General features: G+C 44.0%; 2 protein-coding genes and 1 non-coding gene across 5 annotated transcripts in view; 2 read left to right on the plus strand and 1 right to left on the minus strand.

Annotated features, from left to right (window-relative positions):
- The window catches only part of glod4 (glyoxalase domain containing 4), a 38728-nt gene that overhangs the window by 12024 nt on the left and 7149 nt on the right, over positions 1-19555 (plus strand). Inside the window, exons 1-3 of one of the 2 annotated variants that reach the window (XM_069911463.1) lie at positions 15188-15330; positions 16929-16978; positions 19237-19357. In XM_069911463.1, the coding sequence (XP_069767564.1) occupies positions 15241-15330; positions 16929-16978; positions 19237-19357 (261 nt within the window). In that variant the 5' untranslated portion in view covers positions 15188-15240. Of the gene's footprint in view, positions 1-15187; positions 15331-16928; positions 16979-19236; positions 19358-19555 lie in introns of those variants that run through there. The other variant, XM_069911464.1, reaches the window with a different exon arrangement.
- On the minus strand, positions 30-13824 carry mrm3a (mitochondrial rRNA methyltransferase 3a). Of its 2 annotated transcripts, XM_069911461.1 has the most exons (4): positions 13398-13824; positions 9580-9824; positions 3397-3561; positions 30-893 (listed from the first exon to the last, which is right to left on the minus strand). In XM_069911461.1, exons 1-4 carry the CDS (start codon positions 13772-13774, stop codon positions 358-360), a joined length of 1323 nt encoding a protein of 440 aa, XP_069767562.1. In that variant the 5' UTR covers positions 13775-13824; the 3' UTR covers positions 30-357. The 2 variants fall into 2 exon arrangements, with proteins under 2 accessions (XP_069767562.1, XP_069767563.1); XM_069911462.1 differs by lacking the exon at positions 3397-3561.
- LOC138750051 (U4 spliceosomal RNA) lies at positions 11656-11791 on the plus strand. The gene has a single exon (XR_011349041.1). It is a non-coding gene; the product is annotated as a U4 spliceosomal RNA (small nuclear RNA).

Consider the following 19555-nt stretch of genomic DNA (forward strand, 5'->3'; position numbering starts at 1 on the left):
GAACCAAAACAGTGCTTGCAAACTAAATGGGTTTGGTAATTGCTTGCTATTTAATACAATTTCACATCTTGGAGCATAATATACTGTTTAAACCAATATTGCGGTCAATGTACTTTTAAGTTGTTTCTTTTAGAAGCACTCTGAGCCAAATCACACTGAGGTTATTGGTGCCAGACCAGCTCCTTGTTTCCACAGTAATCAGAGGAAATATGCCAACAGCTATGTTAATGAACTCCCGACGTTGCCTGGTGGTCTGAACAGTACAAGTTTCACCAGGACCTCCCAAAGTAATGGAGGTGGTTTGGTCAGACGGTTTGAGAACAGTTAGAGATGGTAGTGCCTTGGATGTGCCCTGTGTTATTTTGAGCTCAGTTTAATCCTGTTGGCATCTGGTCCCTTGAACAAGAGCTGCCGCCGCCCCTCGAATAGTAAAATGCACGCCGCCATGGCTGAGTTGAGGCTCTCCACGCCGGGAGACATGGGAACATATAGTCGTTTTCCTCTCGTCCTCTCAGCCAGCAGCAGGGCCTCTAAGCTGAGTCCGTGCGTCTCCCCGCCAATCACGATGGCAGTTTGCTTCCTCGCCCATGGCTGGTAGCAGCTTTGAGCAGCCACTCGGGGCAGTGAGAGGGGGAAGCTGCTCTCCTTGTCCTCGCTGTCACTCTCGGCGGGATCCATTGTTGGCTCCCTGGCAGCCTCGCTGGCGGAGAGAGATTGGGGAGGGGCTGGGGGGCTCTTGGCCACCGGACAGCAGTGGTCAGCCACATGGACACATGTGCTGGTGGTTAGATAGTTGGGGACCACTTCCCACTCCAAATGTGATATCACAGGGATGCGGAAGTGGGCGCCCATTCCTGCCCGGAGCACTTTGGGCTCCCAAACATCCACACAACCTAGGGGAGAAGAGAGAAAAATCACGTGAGTAACTCGACAACACTCCGTGATCTATGCGGGAGCTCCAGCCTGTGCTCAAAGATAGTGTAGAGTCGAGTTGAACATTCCAGCCATTGTCTGCACAAGTCAGGGATTGGGTCGGGAGATTGGAGTGGGTCTGGGGTAAAGTTAGCGCCTGCTTCCTTACCTTAAATGTTCAATCACAATTGTTCCTCCCTGAAAGCAGCGAGTAAGAGGGACAATGAGGCGCTCTAAGGACCTGCGTCACACAGGGCACAGCAGTGGACCAGACACTGCCTCACTGCTCCTGTGAACAGGGTTCAACCCAGAGCTCTGGGACTGTGTGGGGCCTGTACACTCTCCCTGACATTCAGTTTCTTTTCACATCCCAAAGGTAGAAGATTTGGTATGTAAGTTACTGCCTTGTGAACCTTTGCTAGTGTATGGGTTAGTGGTGATATTTGGGGCCAATAAAATTAATTTAATGTTAAACAGGTACATGATGTTTAGCATGGACTATGTGGGCCAAATGGCCTATTTCAAGGATGTGAGGCTTTGTAAGACACTGGTGAGCAGTTGTGAACTCCTCATTTCAGAAAAGATGTGCTGATGTTGGAGGATTCAGAGGAGGTTCACCAGGATGATTCCAGGAACGAAAGGGTAATCATACGAGGAGCATTTGACAACTTTTGGCCTGTACTCATTGGAATTTAGGAGAATGAGTGGGCGGGGGGACTCATTGAAACCTTTCGAATGCTGAAAGGTATGGACAGTGTAATGTAGAAAGGTTGTTTTTCATGGTTCAAGGACGAGAGGGCACAACTTCAAGATTGAAGGGTGCCTGCTGAGAACAGAGATGCCTCGTAATTTCTTCAGCCAGACGGTGGTAAATCTGTGGAATTTGTTGCCACAGGCGGTTATGGAGGCTGGGTCATTGGGTGTATTTAAGGGAGAGATTGACAGGTTCTTGATTGGCCAGGGCATCACAAGTGATGGGGAGAAGGCCGGGCAGTGGGGCTGAGTGGGAAAGTGGATCAGCTCATGATTAAATTGTGGGGCAGACACGATGGGCTGGATAGTTACTGCCTTGTGAACCTTTGCTAGTGTATGGGTTAGTGGTAATATTTGGGGCCAATAAAATTAATTTAATGTTAAACAGGTACATGAAACATCCTATGTTTTACGGTCTTCAATGCGATTAGCCCAACGCTATTACAGCACCGGCGACCTGGGATCGAATCCAGTGCTGTCTGTAAGGAGATTGTACGTTCTCCTTATGTCTGCGTGGGTTTCCTCCGGGTGCTCTGGTTTCCTCCCACCCTCCAAAAATGTACGGGAGTTGTAGGTTAATTGGGCGGCACGGGGTCATGACCCAGAAGGGCCTGTAATCATGCTGCATGGTTATAAATTATTAAATTATAAATTATGTATGTAAAAAAAAAAAAGATTCTATGACCTGGACAACCTTGGGTACCATCATTTCATAAACATTCTCCTCATGCCTTTCCGTCTCCTATAACATGTGTCCTCTCACTGCTTCCAGTTCATACAAGGCATCAGCAGTATTACTTGGTTCTCTCTTCACAGAAGCTGCCTGATCTGCTGAACACCTTCAGCACTTTCTGTGGGTTTCTTTCCCGCAGTTTATTGGGGAGGGGCAGAATTAAAACGGTTACCGGAAACCCTGTTTGGTGTCTGGAGAGAAGCCAAAGAGCTGAGGATTTTGGTGGGGGTGGGGGGGAGTTATAACAGTTACAGGCATAGAGGAATGTAGCACAGAAACAGGCCCTTCAGCCCAATTTGCCCATGCTGACCAAGATGATCCCACTTGCCTGCATCTGGCCCACTTCCCTCTAAACCTTTCCTATCCCTGTACCTGGCTGTAGTATGGATTGTGGAGGGTCATGTGGCCTCTCCGTCTGGAACCTGGTGGGAGTGTGGATTATGGACGGTCATGTGGCTTCTCTGTACCCAGGGATGACCAGGTCCTCCAGCTTACTGTACTGTAAAGTCCACCACATGTAGTAGATCTTCCTCTTTTGCTCTTTGGCCATTTGACAAACCCTGTTGTGAACAATGCCGGAGGAGTTGTTGGTAAGGTATGCACTACATTGGGCTGTTGTATGCTGTTATAGTTGTAGATAGCATCCGAGCCATGTCCACATTAGACAAGGAATGGCAGGTAGCGTTGGTTGTGAAAAATGTATATGAGCAGCTGCTAGTATCAGTAGGTATTAAGACCGATGTGAGTGGGTTGTGCTGTACTTGTAAGAGTGTAAGCAGTTACTGGTATCAGTTTTGTTAAGTCCGATGTGACAGATTGCACTGTTGCGAATCCCTTACTTGTGTTTCAGTAAAGATTTCTGCATTCAGCCTGTGTCCAGACCCGCTATTCTTTGAACCCATCAAACTTTTCCCTTCCGACTCAACACTGCTAATCATCTTTTCAATGTTACAATTGTACTTGATTCGACCACTCTCTCTGGTACTGATGACACTGACCTTTCATCAATAATACTTTACTACATCCAGCTGCCACCGCAGATCGCAATATTGTGCCCAGGTTCCCAGGGTCCCGGATGTTGTCACAGATGAGGTAGAGGGGTATGCTGTGCTCTGGGAGAACTGGATACTTCATCGTGGAATATTCTGGCTTCACAAAAATCCCTGCCAAAAACAGAAGGAAAATGTACTATTCTGTGTCCTATTTGCTTCCAGGCCCAAGACTACAGGTTAGTAAATTATTTTCTCCAGAAATTCCAGGCCATCCAATGGTTAGCTTAGTATTGGTACAGTTCTCCTGGCAAGATATTAAACCAAAACCAGAACTCCTGTAGATGTAGAACTTTTGAAGAGGAGCAGGGGGTTCTGCTATGTCCTGGAAGATCAGCCCTCCATCCCAACCCCCTTGCTGTGTAGAATTATCTGCCATACATTAACATTCATTGGCCAACACAGCTCTTTTAAAATACTTCAAAAATTTCAATGCAATGTGATTCAAAAAGGATTGTTCAAGTGAAAATTGAATCTTGGTCCAAAAGATAAATTGTGGGAGGAACTCAGTGAAGCAGACAGCATCTATGGAGGGAAAGGGATGGTTGACGTCTTGCTTCGAGACCATGCGTCAGGACTGAGTGTAGCAAGGAGTTTGGCAGAGGTGGGGGGAGACGGGCGAACAGGTGATGAATGGAATTAGATGAGGAAAGGTGAAGGGGAGAGGAAGCCAGGAGGAGGCATGCAGTTGAGAGACAGTGGCTGCTGAGTGATAAAGACACACAAGGAGAGAGAAAACAGGAGAAAGACCGAGACAGCTATGTGGGGGGAGGGAGACAGAGGTTAGAAGGTAACTTGGAGACACAACACAGTGATCATTGTGAGATCAGAGGTGGAGAGGGTGAGCAAATTTAAGTTATTGAAGTCACTACCTCAGAGGATCTCTCCTAGACTCAACATGCTAATGGCACGATAAAGAAAGCACATCAGCCCCTCTACTTCCTCAAGAGTTTGCAGTGGTTTGGTGCCAGAATCCTGGTAAATTTCCACAGATGTGTGGTGGAAAATGAACTGACCGGCTGCATCATGGTCTGGTATGGCCAATATCCCCGAGTGTAAAGCCCTCCAAAAAGGAGTGGACACAGACCAGGACATCACAGGCAAAACCTCCCCACCATCAAGAACATCTACAGGGAACGTCTGTCGTCAGCAATCATCAAGGATCAACACCACCCAGCACATGCTCTGTTCTCACTGTTGCCATCAAGAGGTGTAGGTGCCAATAGACTTGCACCACCACTTCAGGAACAGCTGCTACCCCTCCACCATCAGACTCCTCAATGACAAACTCAGTCAGGGACTCATTTAAGGACTCTTACTTGTGCACTTTATTGATTTTTCTCTCTCTGTATCGCAGTCAGTTTGTTTACATTTCATTATTTACATGTGTATGTTGAACTTTCAAGAAGATGCAGATGTTGGAATGTGAAAAAAGACCCTGATGAGTAACTGGGGAGTTTTGATAGAGCTATACAACATTATGAAGGGTACAGTGTAAATGCAACTAGGCTGAGATACCTTAACATGGGTTAAGGTTTTGGGGAACATTTGGGAGACTTTTTATTTTTTATTTTTCACACTATAAACCACATTGATCAAGATGCATACATTTTCCTTTTCAAATATATACAGTGTTGTTTTTTCCCCCCCTCCCTCTTCCCCTCCCACCTTCCCTACCTCCCCTCCCATTCATTTAAAGTTCAGAATCTAAGATACATTAAACCCATCAAACAATGTTGTCACTCAATAAAAATAAACAAGAAATTCCACTGAGTCTGTTCTTTTCATTCTCTTCTCCTTCTGTCATTTTAGGTGGTAGATGTCCCCGGTAGGTTTTCTCTATTATGTTTCATGTATGGCTCCCATATATGTTCAAATATTGTAATATTATTTCTTAAATTATATGTTATTTTTTCTAATGGAATACATTTATTCATTTCTATATACCATTGTTGTATTCTCAAGTTATCTTCTAATTTCCAGGCTGACATAATACATTTTTTTGCTACAGCTAGGGCTATCCTAACAAATCTTTTTTGTGCACCATCCAAATCAAGTCCAAATTCTTTGTTTTTTATGTTACTTAGGAGGAAGATCTCTGGGTTTTTTGATTTTATTTAATGTCTGGTTTAGATCTTCCCAAAATTTTTTCACTTTCTCACATGTCCAGATTGCATGAATTGTTGTTCCCATTTCCTTTTTACAGTGAAAACATCTGTCAGATACTGTTGGGTCCCATTTATTTAACTTTTGAGGTGTAATGTATAGCCTGTGTATCCAGTTATATTGTATCATACGTAACCTCGTGTTTATTGTATTTCTCATAGTTCCAGAGCATAGCTTCTCCCATGTTTCCTTCTTTATCTTTATGTTTAATTCTTGTTCCCATTTTTGTTTAGTTTTACCATTTGTTTCCTCATTCTCCTTTTCTTGTAGTTTAATATACATATTTGTTATAAATCTTTTGATTATCATTGTATCTGTAATCACATATTCAAAGTTACTTCCCTCTGGTAACCTCAGACTGCTTCCCAATTTCTCCTTCAAGTAGGATTTCAGTTGGTAGTATGCCAACACTATATCGTGAGTTATATTTATCCTTCATTTGTTCAAAGGATAATAATTTATTTCCCGAAAAGCAATTTCCTATTCTTTAGATCCCTTTTTTCTCCCATTCTCTAAAGGAAAGGTTATCTATTGTAAAAGGGATTAGCTGATTTTGCATCAGTATTAGTTTTGGTAATTGGTAATTTGTTTTATTCCTTTCTACATGAATCTTCTTCCAAATATTGAGCAGATGATGTAATACTGGAGAACTCCTACATTGTACCAATTTTTCATCCCATTTATATAATATGTGTTCAGGTATCTTTTCCCCTATTTTATCTAGTTCTAATCTAGTCCAATCTGGCTTTTCCCTTGTTTAATAAAAATCTGATAGGTATCTTAATTGTGTGGCTCTATAATAATTTTTAAAGTTTGGCAGTTGTAAGCCTCCTTGTTTATACCATTCTGTTAATTTATCTAGTGCTATCCTCAGTTTCCCCCCTTTCCATAAAAATTTCCTTATTATTTTCTTTAACTCCTTGAAGAATTGGCAATGCCTGAAATAGGTATTGGCAATGCCTGAAATAGGTATTGGCAATGCCTGAAATAGGTATTGGCAATGCCTGAAATAGGTATTGGCAATGCCTGAAATAGGTATTGTATCCTTGGGAAAATGTTCATTTTAATTATCCTTCCTATTAGTGTTAGTGGTAAGTCTTTCCAATGCTCTAAGTCGTCCTGTAATTTTTTCAGTAGTGGATAATAATTGAGTTTATATAGATGGCCGAGGTTTTTATTTATTTGTATACCTAGGTATCGCATTGCTTGCATTTGCCATCTGAATGGTGATTCTTTCTTAAATTTTGAGAAATCCGCATTATTCATTGGCATTGCTTCACTTTTATTTGCGTTAATCTTGTATCCCGACACTTCTCCATATTCCTTCAATTTCTTCTGTAATTCTTTTATTGATATTTCTGGTTCTGTTAAGTATATTATAACATCATCTGCAAATAAACTGATTTTATATTCCTTGTCTTTTATTTTTATCCCTTTTATTTTATTTTCTGTTCTTATCAGTTCTGCTAGTGGTTCTATAGCTAACGCGAACAATAAAGGTGATAGTGGGCATCCCTGTCGTGTTGACCTGCTTAAGTTAAATTGCTTTGATATATATCCATTTACTGTCACTTTCGCCAATGGCCCCTTATATAATGCTTTGATCCAATTAATAAATTTCTCTGGTAAGCTGAATTTTTATAGTACTTTGAATAAATAATTCCATTCTACTCTGTCAAAGGCCTTCTCTGTGTCTAAAGCAACCGCTACTGTTGGAGCTTTACTTCCTTCTACTGCATGAATTAAGTTAATAAATTTACAAATATTGTCTGTTGTTTGTCTTTTTTTAATAAATCCAGTTTGGTCTAGATTTACTATTTTTGGTACATAGTCGGCTAATCTGTTCGCTAATAGTTTAGCTATCATCTTATAATCTGTGTTAAGTAAAGATATTGGTCTATATGACGCTGGTGCGAGTGGATCTTTCCCTGTCTTTGGTATTACTGTAATTATTGCTGTTTTGTATGAATCTGGTAAGCTTTGTGTTTTATCAATCTGGTTGATTACTTCCAGGAGGGGAGGAATTAATAAATCTTTAAATGTTTTATGGAATTCTATTGGGAATCCATCCTCTATTTGGGAGACTTCTTCACACAGAGTAGTGCGAGTGTGAAATGAGCTGCCAGGTGAAGTGGTGAATGCAGGCTAAATTTTAACATTCAAGAAAAAATTGGACAGGTACATGGATGGAAGGGATATGGAGGGCTATGGGCTGGTCTCAGGTGAGTGAAACTACGCAGAATAAGAGTTTGGCACAGACTGGAAGAGCCAAAGAGCTTGTTTGCTGTGCTGTAATGTTCTGTCATTATGTGGAATCAATTGGGCAGTAGATAGGTCATTGTGTCATTATTTTGTCCCAGCAGAGTTCCCTCAAGGGCCGAATCACCAGACAAAGGGAAAATGAATATTAAAAGGCCACCCTGATATCTGGAAGGATGTGGTGTACACAATGGCACAGTCATATTTTCTACGTTATAATGGGCTCAGCAGCTGAGGGACCCACACGGACTGCGGGCGACCTGCAGTCATGGGACCCTCACGGGCTGCTGGAGACTGGCTCATGGGAACCAGGTAGTCGAGAGGGCGCTGAGGGCAAGAAGGGCTCCCAAAAGGCCTTGGGCACTCATTGTGTTGGAGGTTTGGATCTGGAGCTCGGGTCGCCGATTAATCAAACAGAGGTCTGTGTGGCTGCTGGAGCGCTGGAGGCAAATCCGTGCACACTCAGTCTGTCTGAAGGGCCTCTCTTTCTCTTGTACTGTAAGGGGTGCCGGGCAACACTCATGATGACTCTTTGCCTGCCTTACAGCAGGAAGAAGACAATTTCATGTAATAGAACATAGTCTGTACTATTACATGACAAGAATGGAATTTTTAATCTTTTTGGATCTAATTTACTTCCTTGGCTGTAAAGTACTTTGGAAAAGCAACACGTCCAAATTATCCTTTTCTTTTATTGGGTTTGCTGCAGGTTTAAAACAACTTGGACCTCTTGATCATCCAGCTACAATGATTCCTGGAGCAACAATTCGCTAGAAGATCTCAGCCGGTCAAGCAGCATCAGCGGGAGAGAAAGAAGTGCCAATGTTTTGGGCTGGAACCCTTCAGGAAGGCTGCTTGACCCTCTGAGTTCCTCCCGCGTATCATTGCTCAGGCTTTCAACCCTTGTGATCTCCTGTGCGTCTTGTTGGGTCGCACACCTATGCAGGCCTATGCTATGCAGGCCTATGCTATGCAGGCCTATGCTATGCAGGCCTATGCTATGCAGGCCTATGCTATGCAGGCCTATGCTATGCAGGCCTATGCTATGCAGGCCTATGCTATGCAGGCCTATGCTATGCAGGCCTATGCTATGCAGGCCTATGCTATGCAGGCCTATGCTATGCAGGCCTATGCTATGCAGGCCTATGCTATGCAGGCCTATGCTATGCAGGCCTATGCTATGCAGGCCTATGCTATGCAGGCCTATGCTATGCAGGCCTATGCTATGCAGGCCTATGCTATGCAGGCCTATGCTATGCAGGCCTATGCTATGCAGGCCTATGCTATGCAGGCCTATGCTATGCAGGCCTATGCTATGCAGGCCTATGCTATGCAGGCCTATGCTATGCAGGCCTATGCTATGCAGGCCTGGAGTAGGGCTGGTCGCCTGCTGGTGATGCTCAGGAAATGCAATGTGCATGCGCGTGTTGGAATGGGGACCAGGAACAGCAGAGCGATTAACGCGCATACAAAGGGTCAGAAGAAGGAGAGGATGGAGCTTCACGGTTACCTGCAGCTCTCTAGTGATTCAGAAAGGCAGAGGCTGTGGCATGAGGCAGCTGGGAAGAAGATTCGTGTAGAGTTAAAGAAAACGTTGACACAGGTTTTGGCTGAAGTACATTGAGTGTGTCCTTTTTATTGTTTGTACCTACAGTCTACAAGTGGCACTATTAATTCCCTTTATCCCCAGTGATGTTTGTCACTTACCCATTGCACCCTGGGAAGTCACAAGATCAGACCACATCTTAATCTCGTCGAACTTCACTTTGATATATTTAACATGTTTCAGTTTCTCTAGAGGCAATTCCTTCAGGCTCTCCACACGACTGAAGAAGAGAGTCTCGAGCGAAGCTCCGGCCCCTAAAGCATCAGTTATCAACCGTCGACCCTCGAGCAGGATTTTCCCGTGCTGGTCACGGAATTTCTTGGACTTCACAATGGTCATAACCTTTCTGTTGGTAACAGTAAGACTTGTTTAGATTCAGACCAGAGTCACCAGGATTTACCATTTATACTTGTGTAATAGTCAATACCATTTAAAAGTCGACCCTGTATTTTTGGCCCCAAAAATCAGTTATTTTGCATTTATCGCGTGTAAAGGTCGACCCTAGTCTTTAACCTCTGGCCACCCGCAGGTCAGATGTCCCAATGTACTGGACGCGCACTCACACCTCTGCCACGGCTGCCCATTCATCGGAACTCTCGACGCCTTGAACGCTGGTTTCCCACCTGGTCCCAGCCACCTGCCCACTGGAATTCCCGATACCTGGAACGTGGACTCACACCTTGGCCACTACCTATCAGAACTCCCAACCTCTCAGATGATGCAGATACTTTAATATTACAGTCAAGAGTCGTATCCATGTAATAGTTGACCCCAAAAATTTAACGTTAAAAAATGGTCTACAAAATTCGACTTTTACACAAGTATACATGGTATTACACAAAAAAAAGTCCAAGTTCACAATCTGGTTTACAAAGGGATGATGGCACATATGCGCAGGCTACTGAGCCCTTTAGATTGATCCAGATGCTTGCAGAGTGATCCCATCAGTTCCATCCCACGTGCCCTCTCATATGTCTGTCCAATTTATTTACCACAACTCTCTGTTGGGCAGTGAATTCCAGACCATACCTTACCTAGCAATTTTTCCTTGCACTTCCCTTGTACCTTATGCCCCAAACTTTAAATGAGTCCCCAGAGTGATCAGTTGATGGGAATAACTTCCCTTTATAAACTAGTCATGAAGGTGTAAAAAGATTGAATGCAGCCACCATGGATTTATAAAGCAGAAGTCATGTCTGAGAAATAGGGCGGCACAGTTAGTGTAGCGGTTGGTGCAACGCTATTACAAGGCCAGCGACCTGGGTTCAAATCCACCACTGACTGCAAGGAGTTTGCAGGTTCTCACGTCTGTGTGGGTTTCCTCCGGCTGTTCCAAAGACGGGGTTAGTAGGTGAATTTGTCACGTGGCTATAATTGGGTGGTGAGGATCATGGGGCGGGAGGGTCCATTATCGTGCTGGATCTCTGAATTAAATTTTAAAAAAATGAAGTTTTTTTGGAGAATGCAAGTAGAAGGGAGGAAATGTAGATGGTGAACTTGGATTTCCAATAGAGCTTCAATAAGGTCCCAAACAGGAGGTTGGTTAAGAAGATGGACTATACTTGCATACCATGTGTTGTCAGGACCAAGCAGAGATGGGCAATTCCAAAAGTTTCTCCGCTCCTTTCTTATGACAGCATGGAATAAGTCCACTGAGTTTATCCGGTTTTATTAAATAAAACTAAGATGCCCATCTCTTTTTGGTTTTAAATTCAGCCCTGATTTACATCTTTTCTGGTGGGGGTGTGGAATGAGTTTCGAGCTGAGATGGTGAATGAAGGCTCAATTTTAACATTTAAGAGAAATTTGGACAGGGACATGGTGCAGGGGGCTATGGGTGCAGTGGAACTATGAAAAATGGTTCAGCACAGACTAGAAGGGCTGAAGAGGCCCGTTTCTGTGCTGTAATCTTTTATGGTTAGAGCATATGGCCTGAGGATATTATTGGATAAAAAGCACAGGGTGTAAGTAAATGAACTCATCTCAGGATGTGACTAGCCACATACACCAGAGATCAGTGCTATTCACAATGTGCCTCAATAACTTGGTTGCGGGGTACCAAACGTCAAGTTTCCAAGTTCACTGATGATGCTAAATGAAGTTGAATTTTGAACACTGAGGCTCCTATAATTTTTCTTAAGAAAATATCGACAAGAATAGTGAGTTGGGAAAACAATGGCTTTGTGCAGTGGCACCATTGTAGCCGATGAGGCTTTCCCGAGGCGCAATTATTGCCTATTGAAAACTTAGAGCAGCACAGTTGGCATAGTGGTTAGCACAATGCCTTTACAATGCCAGCATCGGTACCGGACCGGGGTTCAAATCCTGCACTGTCTGTAAGGAATTTGTACATTCTCTGGGTGTCTGCGTGGGTATCCTTGGGGGCTCCGGATTCCTCCCACCGTTCAAAAAACATACCAAGGGTGTAGGTTAATGGGGTGTAAATTTGGTGGCACAGACTCGTGGGCTGAAATGGCTTATTACTGTGCTCTATGTCTAAATTTAAATTTAAGAAAAAATTGCGATCATATACAGGGTCACTCAAAGACTCATTTAAGGACTCATTATTTAATATTTCTGTATTTGCAGTCAATTTGTTTACATTTTTCTTCTTGAGTCGAGTTTTATACAGTTAACTGTAATTCGAAATTCTGCCTGGCCTGCAGGAAAAAGAATCTCGGAGTTGTATGTACTCTGACAATAAATTTAAATTTTGAACTTTTGTGCATTTAACAAAAATTCAGATTATTTATTAAATGGTGTAGAAAAATTAAAGTGTTATTCAAAGGGTCCCTTATTAAAGGCCAATGGTCAGGTGTGATAAACAGCTATGAGACCAAATGGTATGTGAACATTGATTACAAGTGGGGTTGATTAGAGAAGTAAGTTTTATTGCAACTATACAGCATTCTGTGAGACATGCCATGGAGTGTACTACAGAGTTTGACCTCTAACTTGAGAAAGAATGTACTTATCATGTAGAAAGTTAGTGAAAATTCAGGAGACAGGTTTGCTCTGAGGAAACATTGACTGGACTTGGACTGTATTCTATAGGCTGGAGTTTTAGGAGAATGAAAAGAAATCGCATCAAAACTCACAGAACTCTTAAAGAGCATGACAGGTCTAAGTGTGCACATGTGTGCATGCACACTTGTTTTACAACCAGTGTACAAAAGGAAATTAATGTGTGCACAAAAGGTTAGTTACCTAAAATAATGCGGTTAATAATAATACTTCATAGAATGCAATCACATTTGTATTATATTAAAACATGCCAATACAGCTACGAGAGATAGGCTGTGGCAAAATGATCTTGAAACAATTTCAAGTTTACATTTGCACAACCATTGTGCGCACATACTTTCATCACTGGGGGGAAAAAAATGGACACAATGCAAGATTTTTATGCGTATGCTGACCACTAAATATTAAAGGGAACATTGGGTAGGAAGGAGGCTTTCTACGACTAAGGAGTCCAATTTGAGAACAAGGGGTAGGTTGTTTCAGACTGAGATTAATTTTTTTTTAAAGGGAAATAAATTCCAAAAATTCACAGGGCTGCAGAGACTCACTCATTTCTAAGCAATGAGGTATAGGTTGATATTGGAGGAAAGAAGCATTGAGGTGGAAGACCAGTCATGATCTTGGTGAATGGCAGTGCAGGTCCACAGAGAAGTGCTAATTACACTACAAACAAAATAGAAGGTCAGGCAGCATCTCTGAATGTTCGATATTTCTGGTCGGGACCCTGCATCATGAGAGTGCAGTGGGGTCACAGCCTGTACATGTGAGGAGTGAGACAGAACGGTTGGTGGAATCAAGTGAGATGGTGGGGGGGGTTGATGGAGCAGGGTGTTGAGGGTCAGTCCCCGGTTTAGCCGGATCTGTCGAGGAGGTTTAATCAGTAACTGTTCCTTACGCCAGCCGCTTATCCCCAGGGATCGCCCTCTCGAACGACAGGCCGTGCAGCGATCCGGGGCCGAAGGCCTGCTGCCCGCCTTGATCCCCGCCCCAGAGCACCGCCTGGCTGGGGGCCCTCTCGCCGGACACCACCTGGCCGGGGGCTCTCTCGCCGGACACCGCCTGGCCGGGGGCCCTCTCGCCGGACACCGCCTGGCCGGGGGCCCTCTTGCCGGTTCCGGGCCTCTCTCCGGTCCCAGAAGCTCCCAGGCTCCGAGTATCCACGATCTCAATCGGCCTCCTCCTCAGCGCCCTCACATATCGCCTTCCCGGGCCACAGGACGGCGAAAGCCGGGTTCCTGTCCAACGACACACAACCCCCATGAGCGCCGCCATCTTTGCCCGTCGCCCCGCGCATGCGTACCGATGAGAGCTGAGCAGAGAATCACATGGCTGTCTTGGTGACGTCATAAGCGTCAAGAGACCTGGGACCTTTGATTGACAGCCCTGACCTCTGATGTTTGAGGTGCATCGCTTTTGATATTGCAGAATCAGAATTAGAATTTATTGTCATGAACATGTCACGAAGTTCGTTGTTTTGCGACAACGTTACTGCGCAAACATTTATATAACCCATCTTGTAAAATAAATAAAAATAGTGAAGGAAAGTCATAGTAAGGCAGTGTCTGTAGTTTATTGATCATTCAGAAATCTATTGTTGGAGGAGAAGAAGCTGTCCTTGTGCTGAGTGCTCGTCTTCAGTCTCCTATACCTTTGTCCTGACGGTAGCAGAGTGAAGAGAGCTTGGCCTGGATGGTGAGGGTCCTGTGGATAAAGGCTGCTTTCTTAAGACAACATCTCTTGTAGATTTCATTGACGTAGTGAAGACTGGTTCCCATGATGTCACTGGCCTCTGGAGTTTTTTTTCTTGTCTGGAGCATTGGCACTTCCATACCAGACAGAGATGCAATCAGCCAGAATGCTCTCAACGATTCACCTGTAGATGCTTCCATGAGTTTTTTTCAATGACATGCCAAATATTTAAATCAATGTCTGAATCCAAGTTGATATGACATTCCTATGATAGTTTAGAAACATATCAGCTAGAGTTGGATTCAGAGCTCCAGTGGCGCAATCGGTTAGCGCGCGGTACTTATACAGCTAGAGTTGGATTCACAACCCAGTGAAACTGACACACAAGGATAATAAATGCAGTTCAGAAGAAGGGATAAGGAAACAAAATATGAACTGTTTCTCCTTCCACAAATGCTACCTGACCTGCTGAATGTATCCAGTATTTTCAGTTCCTTTGGTCATTCAACATTCTCACTACCCGAGGGAAGACGTTGTTCCTCAGCCTGGTGGTGCTGGCTCTGATCCTCCTGAATCTCTTTCCTGACAGGAGCAACTGAAGAGCAGAACATATCCCCATGGAACTTCACTTGTCACTCGTGGAGTTCTTAGAGAAGCACATGGATGTAAGAAAATAAGAGGGCTATGGGTGTGAGGTAGGAAAAATTTCTCAACCTTTTTCTTTCCACGAGTGGAAAGAAAAAGGTTGAGAACCACTAGTTGACACAGCATTGTGGGCTGAAGGGTCTGTTATGCAATGCTCTGCAACGTTGAGTTTCTCTTTCCATTAATGCTGCCTGACTTGCTAAGTACTCAGATCATTTTCTCTTTTTAAAGCATGTCAGGCGTTTCCAGGATATATTGGTGTTTATTTCGTAAGAAAATGCCAAATAAAAATCGCTTCAGGCAACTGGAAACAAATGGGAGAGGAGCGCGCATGCGCCTTGGGGTGCAGTTGTAACAATCTGGCCGGATCACGTGACGCGAAGGCCCATAGCTGCCGCGTCGCGATGGTGCTGGGACGGGCGCTGCATTACGTGTTTAAAGTGGGCGATCGCGATCCTGTCATCAAGTTTTACAGGGATGTCCTGGGCATGAAGGTGGGTGTGATGTTTGCGTCTCCTCGCTGCAGGTAGGCTTGTTGCTGCTTTAGTGTCTGTGGAGGCGCAACTTCATGAAGAGCGCTGGTGCACTCCCCTTTCCCCGCCTCCCCACGACTGAGGAGACCAGGCAAACACTCCAGCTCGCAGGTGGGTTGATGAAGAACCAGAAACTCTGCCATGTGGAGTGGGAGGTGATTGATGGGGCAGGCGGCAGCTGGAAGGATGCACCGCATTTTCCTCCTTGTTTAAGCTCCCAATGAATGAACAGCCATTCATGACAACATTTTTTGGATTCTGTGTAAAGTTTATGGCCCCATTTCCCCTGTGAAGCAGTCAAATTCAGTTCGTTTTTCCTGTACTTCAGATATGACAAGTAAAACACGAAAGTCTGCAGGCATCGTGGTTGAAGTAAAATTGCAATGCTGGAGAAACTCAGCAGATCAAGCTATCTTGATGAAGGGCTCAATCATGCCTGAAACATCAGTTATTTAAAAAAAAATTTTGCTACATAAAGGACACTGTTTGACCTGCTGAACTTCTCCAGCATTTTGTGCTTTTACTTCAACTGTGGTGTCTTCAGACTTTCGTGATTTACCTTTAGGTCAAGAGTGCACTTTCTATACCTTCATCAAGGTATAAAAGATACATAACCAACAATTCGAGCCTGAGTGCTTCATCAGAGTATGAGCAGTCCATTATATCAAGAGCTGTTTTAATGACTGCATAAAACAAAATGAATTCAGTCTGTGCCCCTGGGTGACACTGACCCACCAAGTTCCTCGGGGGGGGGGAGGGGGGAAACCTGTGCGTGTCCAATGTCAGCACTCCCTCCGCGGGGGTCCATCCTAGTCTTACCACTGTCAGCTCTGTATAGGCTATAAGCAGCCTGTTACAGGAGCTGACAGTGGATTATTTAAAAATTTAAAAATAATTAATATTTGGTAATGAAACAGCATCATTGCACTGGTCAGTGGGTCGTCCTATACAAAGGATGTAGTGCAAAGCCTACACTTTAGGTGGAAAATTTGGGGGTTGCCCAATACAGAGCTGTTCGATACACCGGCATATATACTAGCTGGATTTAGTAAAAGTGATCTCAAAATATCAGATTGTTGCCTTTCAAAGAAAAATGCACTTTGCTGCTCCACATCCTCCAGTGATGGGAAATCATTCACCTGGTCTGGCTAACAGATACTGCCAATCCTCCTCCAACTGTTATCTGGCCTTGCAATCCATTCAGCTGTGAAATCCCCTTTAACACCTATTGGCAATAAATGATGTGTCCTTCAGAGTGAAGTTCACTCACAGAGACACGGTTAGTGCAACGCTGTTACAGCATCAGTAACCCAGCTTTGAATCCGGCACTGTCCACGAGGGGTTTGTACGTTCTCCCCACGTCTGCGTGGGTTTCCTCTGTATGGGGGTGATGGTGGGGGGAGAGTAGGTTAATTGGGGTATTTGGTCAGCATGGGTTCGTGGGCCTGTAACAGTGCTGTATGGCTAAATTTAAAAATAAATTTAAATGTAAAAAAGTTTAAATATATCCATCTCCTCTGTTCCAAGGAGAATAACTGAATGTTGGATGATTGCAACAGGTTCTACGTCACGAGGAGTTTGAAGAAGGCTGCAAAGCAAGTTGCAATGGGTGAGTAGAATTTGCTTTGCTTGTGGGAATAAACGATGACTGACCCAGGCAGATAAATTCATTGACTGGCTTTCAATGAGCAATGTGCTGTTTGCAGCAAAAGCAGCAAACTGCTGGAGGAACTTAGTGGGTCATTGTCACCCGTGGAGGGAAAGAGATGGTCAGTGTTGCAGGTCAAGGCCCTGTAATCTATTTTGGTTGTGTTGGAGGAACACTGGAGTTTGTTCTCTTTATCTTTGAAATGGATCATCTTTATCTATGTAAGAATTGACTTTATCTCTGAAAATCCTCAAGGATGTGTGCTTCGCCCACTGCTCCACTCGCACTACACCATGACTGGGGGTGGAGATCTATAAATTTGCTGTTGACACCATGGTTGTCGGCAGAATCACATATGGCAGTGCGAGGGTGTACAGGAGGGGGACAGAATCACACCAACAACCTTGCACTCTTATCAAACCCTAGGCAATCATTGTGGACTGGAGGAGGAAGTCAGGAGAATATGAATGGACCTCATCGTGTAGAAGGTCAAGAACTTCAAATTCCTGAATGTCAACATCTCCGAGGGTCTGTCCTGGAGCCTCCGCTTCGACGCGTTCAAAGGTTCGCCTGCAGCTAGACTTTGGGAGGTGTTTGAGGAGATTCAGTACGTCACCAAAGACTCTCAAAAACTGCTGCATCGTACCGTTGAGAGCACCCGGCTGGTTGCATCACTGTCTGGTTTGGAGGTGCCAAAGATCAAGACAAGAAAAAAAAAACTCAAGCCTGAAGATGAGCACTCAGCGGCACAAGGACAGCTTTTTCTCCTCTGCCTTCAGATTCCTGAACGATCAATGAACCGCAGACACTGTCTTACTTTGATTTTTCTTGCACTATTTTTATTTATTTTTGTAAAAGTGGTTTATATAAATCTTTACGCTGTGGTACTGCTGCAAAACAACAAATTTTGTGATTAGCAAGTTCTGATTCTGGAGGGCTGCAGTGTCAGATAAAACCCATGATGGGCAGCCTAATTCCATGACTCCTGTAAATGATGCACTGTTCAAAACGATGTAGAAGTATTTTCCTGGTGTTCAAACTAAGGGCTCAGGACCAAAACACTGGTTACCCTTTACTTCCTATAGATGCTGTGTGACCTGCTGTTTCACCAGCACACTTGTGTATTGCACCACAATCTCAATGTCTGCAGACTATCCTGGTTATTCGTCTCAATGAGATTGGGGTCTCTCTGTGGTGAGTCAACAGTGGCTGCAGATGAGAATCAAGGACTGGACTGCCTGGACAATTCGTCCTATGTACCGAGGTTCAGTGAGAGTGTTTGTTGTACGTGCACTCCATCGAGTATGTAGTACAGCAGTGAAAAAACATCATACAGAACAATTTTAAAAATACAGTGATAATGGCATTGTGAAGAAAGAATGCCTGTGTCTCTACTCTCTCAAGAGTTTATGGAGGTTTGGTATGACATCAGAAACCCTGGCAGATTTATACAGATGTATGGTGGAAAGAATGCTGACCGGCTGCATTGTGGTATTGAGACACCAATGCCCCTGAGCGTAAAGTCCCGCAAAAAGTAGCGGACACAGCCCAGAGCATCACCTACAAAACCCTCCCCACCATTGACCACATCTATGCCATCAGAAAATAGAAGCGATCATCAAGGACCCACACCACCCAGCACACTCTTTGTTCTCACTGCTGCCATCTGGAAAGAAGGGTAGGAGCCATGAAACTCACCAACAGCTGCGACCCCCTGCACCATCAAATTCCTCAATGACAAACTCAATCAGGGACGTATTTATTTAAGGGCTCTAACTTTTTTTTTCTTTGTTGCACAGTGAGTTTGTTTACATTTCTTTAGTTGTTTACGTGTGTACCTTCAGTCTGTTTTTTTGCTTTCCCAATGAGTGGTAAATTCTGCCTCATCCTCAGGAAAGAGAATCTGACAATAAATCTAAAATCTGTACTATTGTAAACTGAATGTGGACGTGCCTTTTGTTGCAGATTGGCACTCTGGGATTAAGTTAGTTATCAGAAATTCAAGCAACCGGCAAAACTGCAGAAAATAAGTTGGTTAAAAAAAATACGAAAGTTTAAAATTGTTGCACCTCGCCGTTAGTCCGCCAATCCACGCAATCTCAAGCAACCGGAAAATTCACTTAACCTGCATCTACCATTCCCCAAGGGTTTTACTGTACTTTGTTGTAAGTTGACTGCAGAAATTACAAATGTCCTAAACTTTTTCAACTGCATTACAGGCCTTACGATGGCAAATGGAGCAAGACCATGGTTGGCTATGGTCCCGAGGACAATCACTTTGCATCTGAGTTGACGTATAATTATGGAGTTGGTGAATATCGCTTGGGGAATGACTTCCTAGTAAGTATCCCGTTTGACCACCCATTTCTCTGCCTGCCTGGGTTACATTGATGTCTGTTAAGATCAATCTAAATTGAGTTAGAGCCCCACTCTTTAAACCAACCTGATTTCTTACTCCCCCACTCTCTCCATTCTAATCAAAGGTCTTGGACTCTGCTAACATTGGGGAAAAGGTACAGGAGCCCAAAGACAAGCACT

The sequence above is a fragment of the Narcine bancroftii genome, chromosome 14 (genome assembly GCF_036971445.1).
Source record: "Narcine bancroftii isolate sNarBan1 chromosome 14, sNarBan1.hap1, whole genome shotgun sequence".
Taxonomy (NCBI): domain Eukaryota; kingdom Metazoa; phylum Chordata; class Chondrichthyes; order Torpediniformes; family Narcinidae; genus Narcine; species Narcine bancroftii.